Source organism: Astatotilapia calliptera, chromosome 12 (assembly GCF_900246225.1).
Source record: "Astatotilapia calliptera chromosome 12, fAstCal1.2, whole genome shotgun sequence".
NCBI classification, from domain to species: domain Eukaryota; kingdom Metazoa; phylum Chordata; class Actinopteri; order Cichliformes; family Cichlidae; genus Astatotilapia; species Astatotilapia calliptera.
The window spans coordinates 34,372,423-34,388,414 of record NC_039313.1 but is presented as its reverse complement, the minus strand read 5'-3'; the positions used below and the strand labels follow the sequence as shown (position 1 = coordinate 34,388,414).

Sequence of the window (15,992 nt, the reverse complement as noted above, 5' to 3'; positions counted from 1 at the left end):
GCTCATGTTTCTCACCTTACTGTCTGCATATGCAAGGAGATACTAGGTAGAGTTCCAAGTCTATTATTAGCGTTACAAAGAAAGGCCACCAAGCTTGACCCCTCGAGACCTTTCCATTAAAAAGGGAGATTATCTCAGGAAGAATTCAGGTGACATTATAAAGCACTGAATCTGCAAAGAAACAATGATGGGCTGGACAAGTTAACAAAACATTAGCTTTTCACATGGGAAACTGTGGTTTACTTCCTATTTCTGACAGTGTTGTTGTTTACTATTAAACCATTCTAGTCTGGCATCTAAAAATATATTCTTTATAAAAGATTTGATGCGTCTGTGAAAGTCAGATGATGGAATATCTCAGATTTTTTTTTAAAAAGGAAAAGAAATACTGTTTAAAGGACAGTCAGATGACATATTATGTAGATTCACTTGTGTTGAGAATCACACATCCACTCATATTTATAAGATGCATTTACTTCAATCACCGCTTCGATGAGTGTTTGAGTCCATCCTAAGTCAGACCTGCAATAACTGATATTTATGGCCTCATCTGGGCAGCAGAAACAAGTTGCAAGCACTCACAAATCTGCACTTTATAAAGATGATGTAGTGAACATTTCTGGCGTATATGTCCAGATGTTGTGGGACAATGTCATGACTGATTTGAATCCATATTTCTGTCCTTCTGAGTGAAACAGCAAAGCTTAAAAAGCCGAGTCCAGGGTTCATGCTAACCTGAACAAGTAACAACTTTTATGTGAGCATGAAGCACTCTTTCTCAATCCCAGGGCAAGCTATGAAACAAAATTAGATTATTTTATAATTCCACTTGTCTGAGCCCACTGCGACCCAGGTGTGCTTCACTCCCTCCATCTCCAGCCTCACCCTCATCTCATCACTCTGTAATAGGAGTTGGGTGGAGGTGGTGGTGGCCTTTCATCCTCAGGCAGCACTCGCACCCAAAGATGAGAAATGGTCAGAAATGATCAGTGAGAAACAATACACCAGGGGCTGAGAGCTGGAGATAGCCAGACAATAGTTTGATGGTGTGAAAAATCAATCAGCAATCTGCGAGAGAAGAGCAATTTGTGATCTGGGAAGGAGCCAAAAATGTTAATAAACTGGCGGTGAGGGGAAGCGCCGGCTTTTTAACCTTTAATGAATCAAACTTTGTCAGACCCGATAAACATGCAGGTTTTCAACAAAAAAAATATCCAAAATCATTTCTTATTCTTTTACTTAGACATTAAAATCTCACATCGCTCATCAGCTTTAGTTGAACAACTGCAGATCAAGTGACTTGCTTCAGGGCAACTCGGGGGGCAGTTCACGTGGAAAGAGAACGCTGAACGATGAAGGAGGAAGTGCACATTTTATTAATAATGTCCCTGCAGAGATCTATAACCTGCTACCTTAAAGGGGTCAGTCAGCTTAAGGATAAAGACCTTAAAGTACCAAATGTCAGCAAATACATAAAATGTGCTCTTGCCACAGCAAGTTACAAAGAAATAGCCACTGATTAATCTATTTTCTTCCTCTTACCGTATTGAAGATGTGCAGTCTTAACGGTCAGGTGAGAGTATACAGTCCTAAGTTATGTTATGAATCCAGTTTTAAACTATTTTAACATGTAGTATTGACAGTTTTCAGGTTCATGTCATTTAAGAGTATAAGTGACCCAAATGTAGGCTGCTAAGAATCCACCTGAAAGAATCAGAAAACCGAGCTTTTACTGATGTAGCTCCAGATCACAAATCAAGTCTGAAAACGGCATGGAGACACGGCATCCAGCCTTGTTTGCACTGTAGCCGAGGATATGCACAGGGAAATGGAAACATAAAGGTAAGAAGACACAGCTGAACTCAAACTACTGAGACATGAGGCACCTGTAGTAAAACTAAGGTGAAGAAAAGAGACTGACAAAATCAAACAGGAAGTAGCCAACTAGACACAGTGACAAGCCACTGACACTCAACTGAACACCGAGAAACACGGTGGAGGCTACGATCACCAAAAACACCAAGGACCAAATATAATAGAACTCAAAGACTACTTGACCTATAATGATGATTCTAAACAGGACTTGGAACGCTAAAATAATCATAGAATCTCGGATAAATGGAAATCCAAATTAAAGTTCAAGAACAATAATGAAAAGCTAAAAAAAACAAACCAAAAAAAACCAAACAATAATCATAAAAATATGCCAACGAAATGGGTAAAAATCAGGGCCAGAAGACCTTCTATCAGAATCAAGCATATGTTACTATAACAGGAAGAAAACAAACTTCAATCATTTTGTGAGCATTTTTTCATTCAGAAAAACGAGTCTATGATTTTTAATAGTTTCAGAAATAAATGTCCCTCTTATGTTTGGGTATAGCCTAACAGACTAAATCCATCCTCCTTTAGATACAAAGCTAATACCTTAACAGGTGAAAACTGAGAGTGCTCTTTGGTGAGCATTGGCATTGAGCACTGATTACTATGGCTCGATTTAACCACAGCGTAACTTTTCAGACTCGCAATATCGCACCATAGAATAGCAACAAAACATTAATGCGCACATAGCCATCGATAATGACCAAACGCTCTCACTTAACTGTGATTTTCTTTTTTTAAAGTCAGCATCCAGCCTGAGTGTTACACTAAATGTCACTGGAGGCAAATGAGGTTTAAATTCACCTTTCAGGGAAACACTTAAAGTTTATGTTATGCTCTGTATCTTCACAACTGGATAGTTTCAGAATCATGTTACAGTATTGCCCTCAAATATTCTGCCTTCCTTTTTTCTTTCATCTAAGTTTTTGTGTTTTATATATAAAATCTTTTCCGTGAGAACTTCGCCTGTTTAAGAAACCCTCACACGAGCAGATCCATGAGTTCTCCTGTTGAAACGATAACCTGTAGCTGTGAAGTGAGAGCATACCTCTAACGCACAGCAGAGACATCGCAGCGGGATTTTGTGCAACAGTTCCTCCGACCAGCCTTCAGTGAGTTTGCAGCCCAGGTGCCTGTTGCACAGAAGTCCTTTAGACTGCTCCTAAATGTCGCTCAGTTTCCGCTTCATCGCGCCGCGCGGTGAGGAAAGGGACAGATGTCGGGCAGGTGGACAATCCAGGAGGTCCTTAGGGTTTAAAGGGATGACTGTCACTGGCAGAAAACGAGTGCCTACCGGCTGAAATCCGGTAGAGCGGGGCGGCACTTGTGCTGCGTTCAAATGTCACAGGCAAAGTAGGAATCTGGGCTATCAGCTCGAGCATACAATTGTCCTCCTGTGGTTCATAACACTTTACGCCACATTTGAAATGTTGAATTCAGCTTGCCATGCCCAAATCCTAGTTTCCTGCTTCACTGACAAAAAGAAGGGAAAAACAGTACAGTATTAAGTGATGCCAAAAGAAAACTTGGCAACACTTTATGATATGACCGCGACTAAACACGTAATTCCTTTGTAATTAAATTGAACTTCATTCTATTGTATTTAAAATTACAAAGTAATTATGTTTACCTACTAATACTTAAGGGCACGTACGCTAAAATAAAGGGTTAACGAGTAAAGTTTTTACAACAAACAAAGAATAATTATATATTTCAGTAAAGTGATTAAAGTCTGTAAGGATTTTAATTGATGCGTAAGTCATTTTTGGCAGTGCAGAAGTCATTTTAAATATTGCACAATTTGAGGTATTTTACAGAAGAGGAGAAACAAATTATACAGTAAGTAATTTCAAGTACAGCATGATTTTGAACATTCATTCTGCTCATCAACATAATGAATATTAATTGCAGATGTAAAAAAGGCACGATACCCAAAATAAAATATGCTAAGCAGTGCTCCATCCCAACATAGAGCAACCCCACCCAATACCACACTCTCCATCTTCCTTCACTGTATGGAGTCAAGACAGTCATCCTACTTGAGCAGATACACGTGTCTGTAGTAGGTGCAAGCTTGTAAAGTACATCAGCAGTTTGGCCTCTGAGACAAGACTTCAGCACAGCATGTGCATAAGTTCTCAATTCCAGGACTGAACTATAGAGATTTGCTTCACAGCAAGAAACAAATAGAAGTTTTTTATTACTATTTTTACAAAGATCATTTTAATTGGGTCCAAGTAGTTAAAGATGCATTTTCTGACATATCTGAAATGAGAAAGATAATTTAGGGTGTCGATCTTATGTTAAAAGCACAACAGTAGATTCGAAAGTAAATGCCATTCTTACCTTGAGCATCCTCATGTGTGCTAATTAAGCCTATTTCCAAGCTTGATGGTTGTCTATGGGAAAAGCCCTGCCCCTAGGATAAGGCCACGTTCTGCTTTGAGGCTGAGTCTGAAGGATATCCTGGGAGCCCTGCCTCTGGGTCTCAATCTGAAGCCTGCGCTGAGAGCCCTGCCTCTGGGTACGTGTTGGAAACCTGTGCTGGGAATTCTGTACTTGCCTCCAAGTCTGAGGCTTTCTCTGTGTGCCCTGACTTTGAGGCAGAGTACTGCTTTGGAAGGCCTGATCCTGTAATCCAACCTGGTATTGGTGGGCAGGAACCAGGGACCGAGGCCAAACCTGATACCTGGAAGCCTGGGACGGCAACGAAGCCTGGTAGTTGGGAACCCGGTGTTGTGACCTAGGCTTGTAGTTGGGAATCTGGTAATGTGACCAAGGCCTATAGTTGGGAATCTGGTAATGTGACCAAGGTTTATAGCTGGGCATCTGATAATTTGACCGAGGCTTATAGGTGGGAACCTCAGAACGCAACCAGGACTGGTAATTGGGAATCTGGGAATCTGACCAGGACTGATAATTAGGAATCTGGAAATGTGACCAGGGCCGGTAGTTGGGAAGCTGGAGCTGAAGGTTGGACTGGTAACCTGAGGCCTGCTGAGGTTTTACCACATCTGCAGTTTCAGAGTCAGGATACAAAGCTGAAAACAGAAAATTTCAGATCGATGCCACAAGTGAAATAGTTCTTTTGTCATTTTCTACTTAAGCTGTAGTTTGAGTCAACATGTTGTCTTACATTTTACATTTGCTTGAAGCTCCCCCACACAGAGTAGCCATGGCAGCACCGCACTAGAAAAGAATACAGGTTTAAGTAACCCTGTGTCACTTCAAATGGACATAGCCATTGTATGGGGGCACAAAATAGTACCATAATAGTCTCATAGCTTCAATCAGTGACCTAAATGCATGCAGAAAGGCAGCTAGACCCAAAAAACCAAAAAAAAATCTGCTTTCCTCCTTCGGTGGTGCAGTTGTGGGAGCGGTCCAGTGCACATAATTTATCTTCTTTTGACAGCCAGTCAAAGTTCTTGCCCTCCATCTGATTGACTGGAAACAGGTGGATTGATTGCACCTGGACCAGATTCATCATGATTCACAGGTGTTGTGGGACTTTGTTGTGAAACACTTTGAACAATATCAAAGCCACAATCTTATTTCAAAATTGCCATAAAGCAAACGACACATTCTGGTTACCATCTGGTAGCTTTGCATTTATTGTTTGAGTTATTCTATAATTAAATGCTTAGTGGTCACTATGCCAACCAGTTTGATTCACAGAATGGTTGTCTAAAAATCTGTGTTTGAAATTAATGGAGACAAGATTAAAATGAGTTTTATTATTGTTAGGTAACAATAACGCATCACTACTGCCAATGCAATTACTAGACTCAGAGTCAAAGCAATATTGCATGTAAAGAAGCTAATTAAAAAAACAAATGTACAAAAATTAAACAAAACAAAAAAAATTAATAAGAAATCAACTAAAGAAGATTGGCTTACTAAATGTATTATGCTGTTAAATGATAGGATCTGGTGACACATGGCCTAAACTAGACCAAATACAATTAACTGCGCAGATGTTCGGGGAGTTCTTTGGACACTGGACTTCATAGTGTAGCATGTAAATTGCATGATTTAACACTAACATAACCAGTTGTGCTTGTAGTGACTATTGAAACAGAAACCCCTCTGGAGACTGGCGGTCTTTATTCAATGCAGTTAAGTTTTATTTATATAGCACCAAATCCCAGCAACGGGCACCTCAAGATTAAAAATACTACAGAGGAATAACACCAATGTTCAGACAACCACCTATGAGCAAGCACTTGGTGACAGTGGGAAGGAAAAACTCCCTTTTAACAGGAAGAAACCTTCAGCAGAACCAGGCTCAGGGAGGGGCGGGGCCATCTGCCACAGCTGAAGGGAGGCAGGACAAAACAATCACTAGGCTCGCCTCTTCAGCCCTCTGGCCTTTCTTGCAGGATCAACCTTTTGCTGCAGTGACTCAAGCTGCATTCACAGCTGACTTTTTGGTGGCTTAATGTCAGTTTTCAACTGTATTTTTTTAACCTTTTAATTTACATACATACATACATACATACACACACACACACACACACACGTCTGAGCATTAGTGTGACCGGAAATTATATAACTTTTAAGCTGCAGCTGTCATTACGTGTTACTTTGTTGTTACTTTAAAACCTTAAAATGTGACTGTCATTTTAAACAGGAGATATAGAAGAATTTTAACTCATTCTAATATATCATTATAGCACAAGTTATACTTCTGAGACAGCGTAAAGTCATTTCAGTTAAAAGCAACTTTCTAGAAAGCAGTTCCTTAAAGAATCTATCCTGACATTTGCCATTTAAGGGAAACTGGTTTTATAGTTTAAAAAAAAAAAAAACTAAACTAAAATGTTCTAGTCCCAGCAGTATTTGTCTTTTAGTCCCAACATGTCCATGACAGTCTCAAGTTTCATGTCAGATGGTGCCACCTAATGGCAGAACATAAGCATGGACGTGTAGGAACACTGTATGCTGGATAGGAAACAGTTGATAGATTAAATGTGCTGTGAAGTTCAAAAACATGGAATGCCTCTGCTAAGGACTTGGAGGGATTGCCAAACAAAATGGAATTAGTCACAGGCCTGCAGTCTCCACATCTCAAAGCAATTTAACAAGATCCACCAAAACCACAATTTGGACAAACAGCATTTCATCAGTCAAGGGAATTATCAGAGACATGCACATTTTCAAAGCTTATAATGAACAATCTTATTTCTACCACCTATGTTCTATCCATACCTCCTGGAGGATACTTAACTGATAAAGAGATGAATTTGGTCGCTTTGCTGGTTGTTGAAAAGGAACATGGGAGTTAAGCATTGCGAGTGCACTGCATGCAGCAGTTTTCCATGAAGGCCTGTTTTCTCTCTTCTTGCAGTTACCCAGTGAATTTAGATGTGCACCTGAGACTCATTTGTCTCTGGTGCACATCAAAAATCTGACTTTATCTAGTAACCAGACTGAATACTGCTCTGAATCAGTTGGATTTTCTCTTTTAAGTTAAAAGCAATCTGGAAATAAAAGGTGCAAAAAAGTATTCAAGATTTCATACGTTTTCAGTTACATGCTGAAAAAAAAAAAAATGTAAACTTTGGCTCTATATGCAGAACCAATGTTAAAGTCTCTATTTTGTTTAAGTTCTGTACAGTAGGGTTCTTTGCCTGGGTCCCCCCACCCTTTAAAAAAGAAAAGAAAGAAAAAAAGTTCCAGTTGAACTGGGTCACCAGCAAAATGAAGAGCAGGTCATTACGCATCACCTGTGCTTTCAGAGCAGATCTTCTTTGCCTGCCGTAGTGCTGCACATGAATGGCTTCAGTTTGAGCTAAAAATTTGAAACATGCACCACCTGCTCTCACAACCGTGAGATATTACTATAAAGTATAAATAAGCTAGCCCACACACAGACTCATCTAGAAAGATTTATTTACATTTCCCCTAAAGATCAGTTTAATTGTATCCATGCAGTTAATGATCCATCTTCTGATGTTGGCCCTGGAATGAGAAAGATAATTAGTGATGTTGAGCTTATGCAGGTTCTAAAGGGAAAGAGGAAAAAAAACAAAAAACGACAAAGTAAACACCAACTAGTTTTATGGAGTATACCTCTTCGGTTAAGCCCCTTGCAGAATCTGGTGGTTTGTGCCAGTTGTCCTGACCCAAGGCTGAAGATGAGGTCTGTGCTGGTAACGCATCATCCGAGGACGCATTTGATAGCTGCGTGCCTGTATTGGGATTTGAGTCTGATAGTAAGAATGGGCATGTGGATATGCTGGATAACTATGAGGCTGTGTCTTGGCCTGAGCATGATGACTGCGAGGCTTTAGGTGGCCCCGCGACTGAGAACTGCTAGCATGCAGCTGGTCTTGGGGCTGAGCCGGAGAACTATGAGGTTGTGGCAGTGAGTCAGCCTGATAGCCTTCAGGCTGAGAGCTGAGAGACTGCAGCTGGGTCTGGGCCTTGGGATGGCCCTGGCCCTGAAAGCTGCGAGGCCGCAGCTGGGTCTGGATTTGGGCCCGAGGATGGGCATGGCCCTGAAAGCTGCTGGGCTGCATTTGGGACTTCAGCTGGGCATGGGGATGGCCCTGATTGCTGCGAGGCTGTGGCTGGGTCAGCAGCTGGGTCTCAGGATGGACTTCATGGCTACGAAGCTGGGTCTGGGGACGGACCTGGGGATGGCCGTGAAAGCTGCGAGGCTGTGGCTGCGTCTGTACCTGGAGATGGCCCTGGAAGCTGCGAGGCTGTGGCTGCGTCTGTACCTGGAGATGGCCCTGAAAGCTGCGAGGCTGTGGCTGCGCCTGGGGATAAGCCTGGCCTTGAAAGCTGCGGGGCTGCAGCTGGTTCTGGGCCTGGCTCTGAAAGCTATGGGGCTGTGGCTGGTGGGCATAGCCCTGAAAGCTGCGAGGCTGTGGCTGGGTCTGGCGCTGTGGCTGGGTCTTGGGATGGCCTTGATGGCTATGAGGCTGTGTCTGGGAACTACCCTGAAAGCTGCGAGGCTGTGGCTGGGTCTGTACCTGGGGATGGCCCTGAAAGCTACGAGGCTGAAGCTGTGACTTCAGCTGAGCCTGGGGATAGCCACGATAGATGCGAGGCTGTGGCTGGTAGGAATAGCCATGAAAGCTGTGAGGCTGCAACTGGTTCTGGGGATGACCCTCAAGCTGGAATTGGGGACGGCCCTGAGGATGACCCTGAAAGTTGCGAGGCTGCAGCTGAGTCTGTGTCTGGGGTTGGCCCTGAAAGGTACGAGGCTGAGGCTGCATCTGGGTCTTGGGATGGCCCTCAATCCTGCGAGGCTGTGGTTGGATTTGGGCACGATTCTGAAAGCTCCGAGGCTGGGTGTGGGGACGGACCTGGGGGGGACCCTGGATCTCAGGATGGCCTTGACTGCGAATCTGCAGCTGGGGATAGGCCTCAGCCCAGTAACTATGAACCTGTGGCTGAGATTGATAGCTGCGAGCCTGCACCAGGGGCTGTGACAGGGGCTGGACTTGTGGTTGAGAACCATGAGCTTGCAGCAATGGCTGGGGGAGGTAGCTGCGAGACTGGGGTTGGACCTTGGGCTGAGAGCTAGGAGCCAGAGAGCTCCGAGGCTGAGGCTGGGCCTGGTCCTGGCGCAGAGGGTGGAACCAGTGTGGCAACTGATGAAGCTGGTCACCCGAGACCTGCTTACTGGCATCAAGATTTCCAAAGCCAAGATAGGAAGCTGAAAAGAGATGAAATTTAATAGTGAATAACCATGTTTGTCATACTTAACTCAAATTCTAGCTTCACATGAGACTTACGTTTCATACTTGCTTGAAGCTCCCCAACAAGTAGTACCCATGGCAGCAACACACTAAAACAAAAACATATTTGAACAAACTATTGTGATCACATCAAATAAAATCATAAATCTCAGGAAAAGAATTATTTAAGATTACCAAAATATAAAGCTCATTGCTTCAAGCAGAAATAATATCAGGTATAAACTTGAGAAGCCCCAATCTAGCGTCTGTTAGCCCAGCACAAAACAACTACAACTCTGCTTCCCTCCTTCTGCAGCACAGTATCAGGTAGGGTCAAGGCACCCAATTTATCTTCTCTTGACAGCCAATCAAAGTTCTCGGTTCCAAAGCAACTGACAGGAAACAGACAGATTGCTTGCACCTGATGCAGATTCACTATGATACACAGGTGTTCAGAAGAGAAGAGACTTCTTTCTGAACCAGTCAATTGCTTAGTGATGCCAGTGTGTGGTGCTGAAGACGGACAAACTTTAACTTTCCAGCAGCGGCAGAGTGTGCAAAGTTTGCAGTGAAAGTATGAGAGACCCGGCCTTCTAAAGAGAGCCCCACTTGACTCCACTCACTCTGTGCAAGTGGCATGTATGATGATTGTGTAAAAAATTTAAATCTAACAATCTGACACCAAGATAAAAAAGAAAGATGAAGAAAAAAGAGAAAAGAGGAGAAATGAAAGCAATCGAAGCAACAAATCAGTGAGTTAGGCACATAACAATGAAATCTAATGGTAAATAGTCTATCCTTAAATGTTGGGGACACTTGAATATTAGAGCTTCCTGTAGCACGACATTATTTCTTTTCTTTATTCTGACTTTGACTTAGCTAACAGAGCATCCTGTGTGATGTGACTGAGCATGCAATCTTTCTGTTGGTGTCAGATTATTTGTAACATAATGATGATGAACACAGTGATGAACCCACCGCATCCCTCTGTGGGTTTTTCCGAGATCCTAACAGAGTCTACGACAGCCACTGTATGTAAGTGGATAAAAAGCCAAACCATTGTTCTGATTATAGAGCTAAAGTTAGAAGTGCGAGTGATGTATTGACACGTATTGATATGTGAAACTTCTCCCGCCTTAAAATTCAGTTACAACAATACATGATTTTGTACATATTTGAACAGTTTATATTTTTGTTGATGTTAAAGAATAACATAAATGAAATAAAGACAAGTGGGAGCGTTTTTTAAGGGCTTGAATGGAACTGAAAGATAGCTGGATAACTAACTGACATAATCTTTATCCATAGAGCTCAAGGCTGTACAAATCAGGGCTGGATTGGATTCGGGCCTATTCACATTAACGTCATGTCAGCTTTAGTTCCTGTGGGTAACTTTGTCTTGGCCATTGCAATAACATCAGGAAACCAGTAGGTGGAGCTCAGCATATGCAATTCTCACTCAAACTGAACTGGAGTTTAAATCTCATTGGGAAGGAAAGTGGCCTGGTTCTTGTATAGTGATTTTCAACACTGGTACTCAGAGCACTTTATACAGCATGTCTCATTCACCCGTTCATATGAGTTTTTTTTAGTTCTACGTTTAAACGCTTTCTGTCTAACATTCACATTTAAATGCATCGAGCAACTCGAGGATCAGTATCTTACCCAAGGGTACTTTGGCATGCAGAGTGGATCAGCAAGGGATTTAACTACCACCCTTGCAGTTAGTAGATGACCTACTCTAGGCCCTGAACCTCAGCCATTCTGAAAGTAAACAATTGTCCTTCAAATTATGCTGTATAGTAGTATAGTATAGTATAATGTATAGTCTAAATGAAATAATCTTCTGCAAAATCCATAAGAGGTTTGTTTGTCTCCTCTTCTCCACACCTGGCCTGGCAGCCCCATTTGTGTGGGAGATTGCATCACCTACAGTCTTTTGTGAGGCTCATCATGTTGTTATGGCTTCTCACCTTTATCAGACATATTCTTATTTCAACCTAAGATGTTTGGTTGTTGACCCTCATCTTTGTGAACTGAGATAATGGTTGCAGGTTGGGCAAGCCGCATGAGAATGAAGAAACCATAAGCTTGCTTTTCAACAAGTACAATTAATCAGACAGTTTCAGGCAATCATTGCAACCTGCACAACTTTGCCATTTGTTTATAGTTTATATCTTTGTTCAGCTGTTGGGGGGAGGGGGGTCCCTTTTTTTGCACTTTTTAAACTAAACCTCTTCCATGCATGAGAAAAAAGAAGATTAGAATAAACAAAGTTATGAGAGTCCCGTTGGTTATGTTACACAACAAAATTGTCTTTTGTTTGAGAAAAAAACTCAAGTTTTTTATTTACAGGTCAATTATTTCATATTATTTGTTTGTAGCCAAACATGTAATATTTTAGTTTATGGTATAAATAATTTTAAACCTGCTGTAAGATATAATTTGCAGGCCCAGGCACTAATTTCATTTTAATTCAACTGATTTTTTTAGTTACTGTATTCACATATCAGTTGTTTTGTTCCATCAAGTTACAGGATGTAAAGATTCAAAGTAATCTGACTAAAATAACACAGTTACAAAAATAAAACAAACATAAAATCATTATTTTCCAGATTTTGAATGAGGGGGAGATTGAGGCTCAAGAGTTGGCAGTTCGTCTTATAATCGGAAGGTTGCTGGTTCGAGCCCCAGCTCCGACAGTCTCGGTCGTTGTGTCCATAATGACCAAGACTGTCAAGACACTTCGCCCGTTGCCTACTGGTGGTGGTCAGAGGGCAGGGTGGCTGTGGCTACAATGTAGCTTGCCATCACCGAGTAGCGGTTTTTGATACGGGCGACACGGGCGTTTTCCCGGGGTGGGGCAGAATGATATGACAGAAAATCATATCATATGCAATAACTTTGCAACACAACAAATCAGCTTGTCAAAACATAGCACAGAGAGCACACAATGACAGAGATGGTGAAAATAAAGGAAATCTCCTGTCAATTATGGAACTACGAGCAAAGCACGATCCTGCTGTAAGGAAAAAAATGACAAGTCAGAGAAATGTCACATACCTTGGACATGCTACACAAAATGAAATAATGGATTGCCTGGCTGAAATGGGCCTTTCCTCAATAATTAGTGAAGTTACACAAAGTGAGGCTTTTATTATAATGGTGGATGTAACCAAAGACCTCAGTAAGAAGGACCAGATGTCTTTTGTAATAACATATTATTATAAAGGGTCAGTTTGTGGGTGCTTCCTCAACTCTAAAGCTGCAGAGCATCTGGATGCTGCTATAAATACTGCAGAAGTATGGGCCTGACTACAGAAACCACCTTGTGGTTTAACACTAACCTTGTAAATGTTGGGGCCTCAGTAATGAGTGGAAAGAACACAGGTGTGCAGGCACGCGTTAAATTTTATGCCCCATTAGCTTTTTATGTTTGCTTTAATGCACATTGTTTAAGTTTAGTATTAGTTCACAGTGTGAAATGCATTCCTGAAGCAGACTGTTTTTTTTTTCTTTTTTCCAATAGCTTTATGTTTTTGTTTCTGGTACCAAAAGTGGCCAGAGGTACAAAGGGAAAATATTTAAGGTCCACCTAGAGAGTTACAAAGGCTGATAGAAACACAGTGGGTATGAAGGTACAATGCTTACACAACAGTGAGGGACAGACTACCTGCCATTGTACGTCTGCTGAAAGAGTTATCTGAGGAAGGGAATGGTGACAGAACTGTAGAGACAAGAGGTCTGTTAGCCTAAATACATCTAAATGTTGTCTTCTTATAACTTTGTTTTGTGTTTGGTGAGGTCAAACATCTGTCTGATATTTTGCCATCCCCACAGCTCAGTTTAGTCACAGCTGTTATTGACGCTCTTGTTGAAACACTGGTGGTAACACTGGTGATGCATCTCCAGGCCGTCACGTCACACCAAGCTCTGGCTTAGAGCCTACTATATTTCCACTCCAGTAGTTCAAAGACAGATCAGCACAGACAAGGAATCATTTCAAACTGGTACATTCCTCCAATCACTGACATGCTTTGGTCTGAGAGAAGAGAAGATTATCATCAGGAAACTGTTATTATGAAAGGTATACAAGCTTTAAATCTAAATTTTTTCCATTTTCTGCACAGTACACACACAGCAACATCAACAACCGGAAATACAGATTCCCCAACTAACATGAATTCTTGAAAAAAAAAAGAGCGACTGTAAAACATAAACACAAGTTTATTAGAGCTTATCATGAGCCGTATAAGGAGCTGTTTCGTGAACTATTCAAACCGTGCAAAATAGCACTTCCATTACCGTGACCTGCGTCATGTGAGCACAGCTTTTCAGTGCTCACATCTTCTTTAAGGAACACGATGAGTGACAACCGACTCAGCAGTTTGGGGGCATTAAGCACTGAGGCAAGAAGGGCTAGAGCCATGAACCTTGATGATTTTGTGGATGCTTTTAGACATGAAAATGATGGAGCAAAACTGTTTTGAATAAATGTGATGCCAAAAGATGGTTTTGTTTTGCACCAGTAAACACGTAGCATTGAAACCCGTGAAGGTCTCTGTGTGGGGTTTGAAATTTCAAAGTCGTATTTCCAGTGAAATAACTACTGATCAAAGTGATGGTAGAATTTGTTTTCTATATTATTCACAGGTATTTGATCCTGACAGATCACTGTTGCATCTCAGGGCCAACACATAGACAGACAACAGTTCACAGTCTTACATGATCCAACATGTGTCTGTCTTTCCTGATCAAGTTTACTCTTAAAGTGAACTCCATTCTTGGAGAGGGAATCTTAAGCTGCTTGTGCTCAGCTCTGCTGAGAATCATTAAAGCGGTGGTTGGGACTTCTAGTCAATCAAATAATCGATTAAAAACAGATTATTATGGATTTCAAAATCTTATTTGGTTTTCATTAGGAGTGCAACGATACTCGTGTAGATATTGAACCGTTAGATACAGTGCTTTGGGTTCGGTACGCATATGTATCGAACAATACAACATTTTTTGTTTATTTTATCAACTTGTCTTCTGATGATGCTGTCTGTGTTGAGCGCTCAGTGGATCTGTGTTCGACTACTCCGCCTAGGCTGCACTGTCGAGCGCAGATCCACTGAGCGCAGCACAAGCTAGCAAGACAGAAGCTAAGCTCGCTGCAAGATGTCAAATTGAACCTCCCCCACCCTCATTCAGATCTGGCCTTTGGAACTATCTTGGTTTTCATATGAAGCATGACCCTGAAGGTAAGCGCGTCATGGACAAAAGTAAAACAGTATGTCGGATGTGCCATGCAATGCTCAATTTGTGGGAACTAGTGCGTTAGCGCAGTTAGCTTGTTAACGTGTTCACGCAGTCCAGTCCCACACACGACTGGTGATCCGCGGTAGGTCGTTAATGGAGATTTGCCACGTTTTGGCGTTAATGTCATTTTAACGAGATTAACGCTGACAGCACTAGTGGGAACACAACGAATATGACTGCACATTTACTCCGACATCATTATGGTACAAAGACAAGTGGAAGCAGACAAAAACAACAAGCAGCATGCTACAAACTTTACCGAGTCATTTAGACAGCTGTTAGCACAGGATTCTCCTTATGGGGACCTGATATGTTTAATATGCTGCTGAGAATATAGCCCAGAAGAAGCGTATAGTATAGCTTTTATTTTGGAAAGAGACATTTCTCTGTAATAAACTCTCTTTTCCAAAGATGAGTGATTTCTCCATCAGATAGATTTAATATTTTGTTGTTTCAGCAACATTAAATTTAAAAACTGTACGTTTGAGTTAAAATATATATTTATAATTTTAATAAATGACAAATTAAAAAAGCATGAACAATTTTTTTGTATCGAAAGAATATCGAACTGTGACACCAAAGTATTGAACCGAACTGTGAATTTTGTGTATCGTTGCACCCCTAGTTTTCATATATAACTTTTTTCAGTGAAATAAACTTTAATAGCAGGAAATTAACTATGCATATAATTCTTTTCTTTCACTCCTTTCCCTCGTATTTTTCAGGTAACCTATATTTCACAAAATCATAATACAACTGTAAAAATTCTGTTTCTGCTGTGCCACCCCAATATTTTTAGTTGCCCCCATATGGTTAAGCCTATAAAAAAATTGTGGGGGCCCCCTGCAACAGATCCGTTGGGTAAAGCGTAATTTATTGTCCACTGTCAATAATTTATTATTCTCTTTTTACTTTTTTATTAAACACTGTGTGTGCACCAGGTCATTTTAATCCCACTTTATAATCTGTTATACTGTGCTATTTATATTACTGTTCCATTTTTCTTTCATTTATAGTTTTTGTAAATTATATCATTTTATTAGTCATTTTAAAAATGTATACATTGTTTATTTTTGCATTTTAATTTAACTCTTTTGTTTTTGTAATATTGCC

The 15,992-nt window shown here is 41.1% G+C and overlaps 4 protein-coding genes across 9 annotated transcripts in view; 1 reads left to right on the top strand and 3 right to left on the bottom strand.

Annotated features, from left to right (window-relative positions):
* Window positions 1-3,429, bottom strand: part of unc13ba (unc-13 homolog Ba (C. elegans)) — a 182,796-nt gene extending 179,367 nt beyond the window's left edge. Inside the window, exon 1 of the mRNA XM_026186060.1 lies at window positions 2,930-3,429. Coding sequence (XP_026041845.1) covers window positions 2,930-2,951 — 22 coding nt within the window. The 5' untranslated portion in view covers window positions 2,952-3,429. The remainder of the gene's footprint in view (window positions 1-2,929) is intronic.
* A 177-nt stretch (window positions 3,430-3,606) lies between these two features.
* On the bottom strand, window positions 3,607-5,307 carry LOC113033876 (uncharacterized). The gene is made up of 4 exons (XM_026188036.1): window positions 5,150-5,307; window positions 5,018-5,070; window positions 4,228-4,922; window positions 3,607-4,146 (listed from the first exon to the last, which is right to left on the bottom strand). Exons 1-3 carry the CDS (start codon window positions 5,161-5,163, stop codon window positions 4,258-4,260), a joined length of 732 nt encoding a protein of 243 aa, XP_026043821.1. The 5' UTR covers window positions 5,164-5,307; the 3' UTR covers window positions 3,607-4,146; window positions 4,228-4,257.
* A 2,452-nt stretch (window positions 5,308-7,759) lies between these two features.
* Window positions 7,760-9,910, bottom strand: LOC113034380 (chromatin modification-related protein eaf-1-like). Of its 2 annotated transcripts, XM_026188889.1 has the most exons (5): window positions 9,771-9,910; window positions 9,633-9,685; window positions 8,622-9,553; window positions 7,957-8,576; window positions 7,760-7,845 (listed from the first exon to the last, which is right to left on the bottom strand). In XM_026188889.1, exons 1-4 carry the CDS (start codon window positions 9,785-9,787, stop codon window positions 7,965-7,967), a joined length of 1,614 nt encoding a protein of 537 aa, XP_026044674.1. In that variant the 5' UTR covers window positions 9,788-9,910; the 3' UTR covers window positions 7,760-7,845; window positions 7,957-7,964. The 2 variants fall into 2 exon arrangements, with proteins under 2 accessions (XP_026044674.1, XP_026044673.1); XM_026188888.1 differs by having other exon boundaries at window positions 7,957-9,553.
* Window positions 9,911-14,789: 4,879 nt separating this feature from the next.
* Window positions 14,790-15,992, top strand: part of rusc2 (RUN and SH3 domain containing 2) — a 40,491-nt gene continuing 39,288 nt past the window's right edge. For all 5 annotated transcript variants that reach the window (XM_026186891.1, XM_026186893.1, XM_026186892.1 and 2 more), the window contains exon 1: window positions 14,790-14,821. The gene's annotated coding sequence lies outside the window, so the exon portion shown is untranslated. The remainder of the gene's footprint in view (window positions 14,822-15,992) is intronic.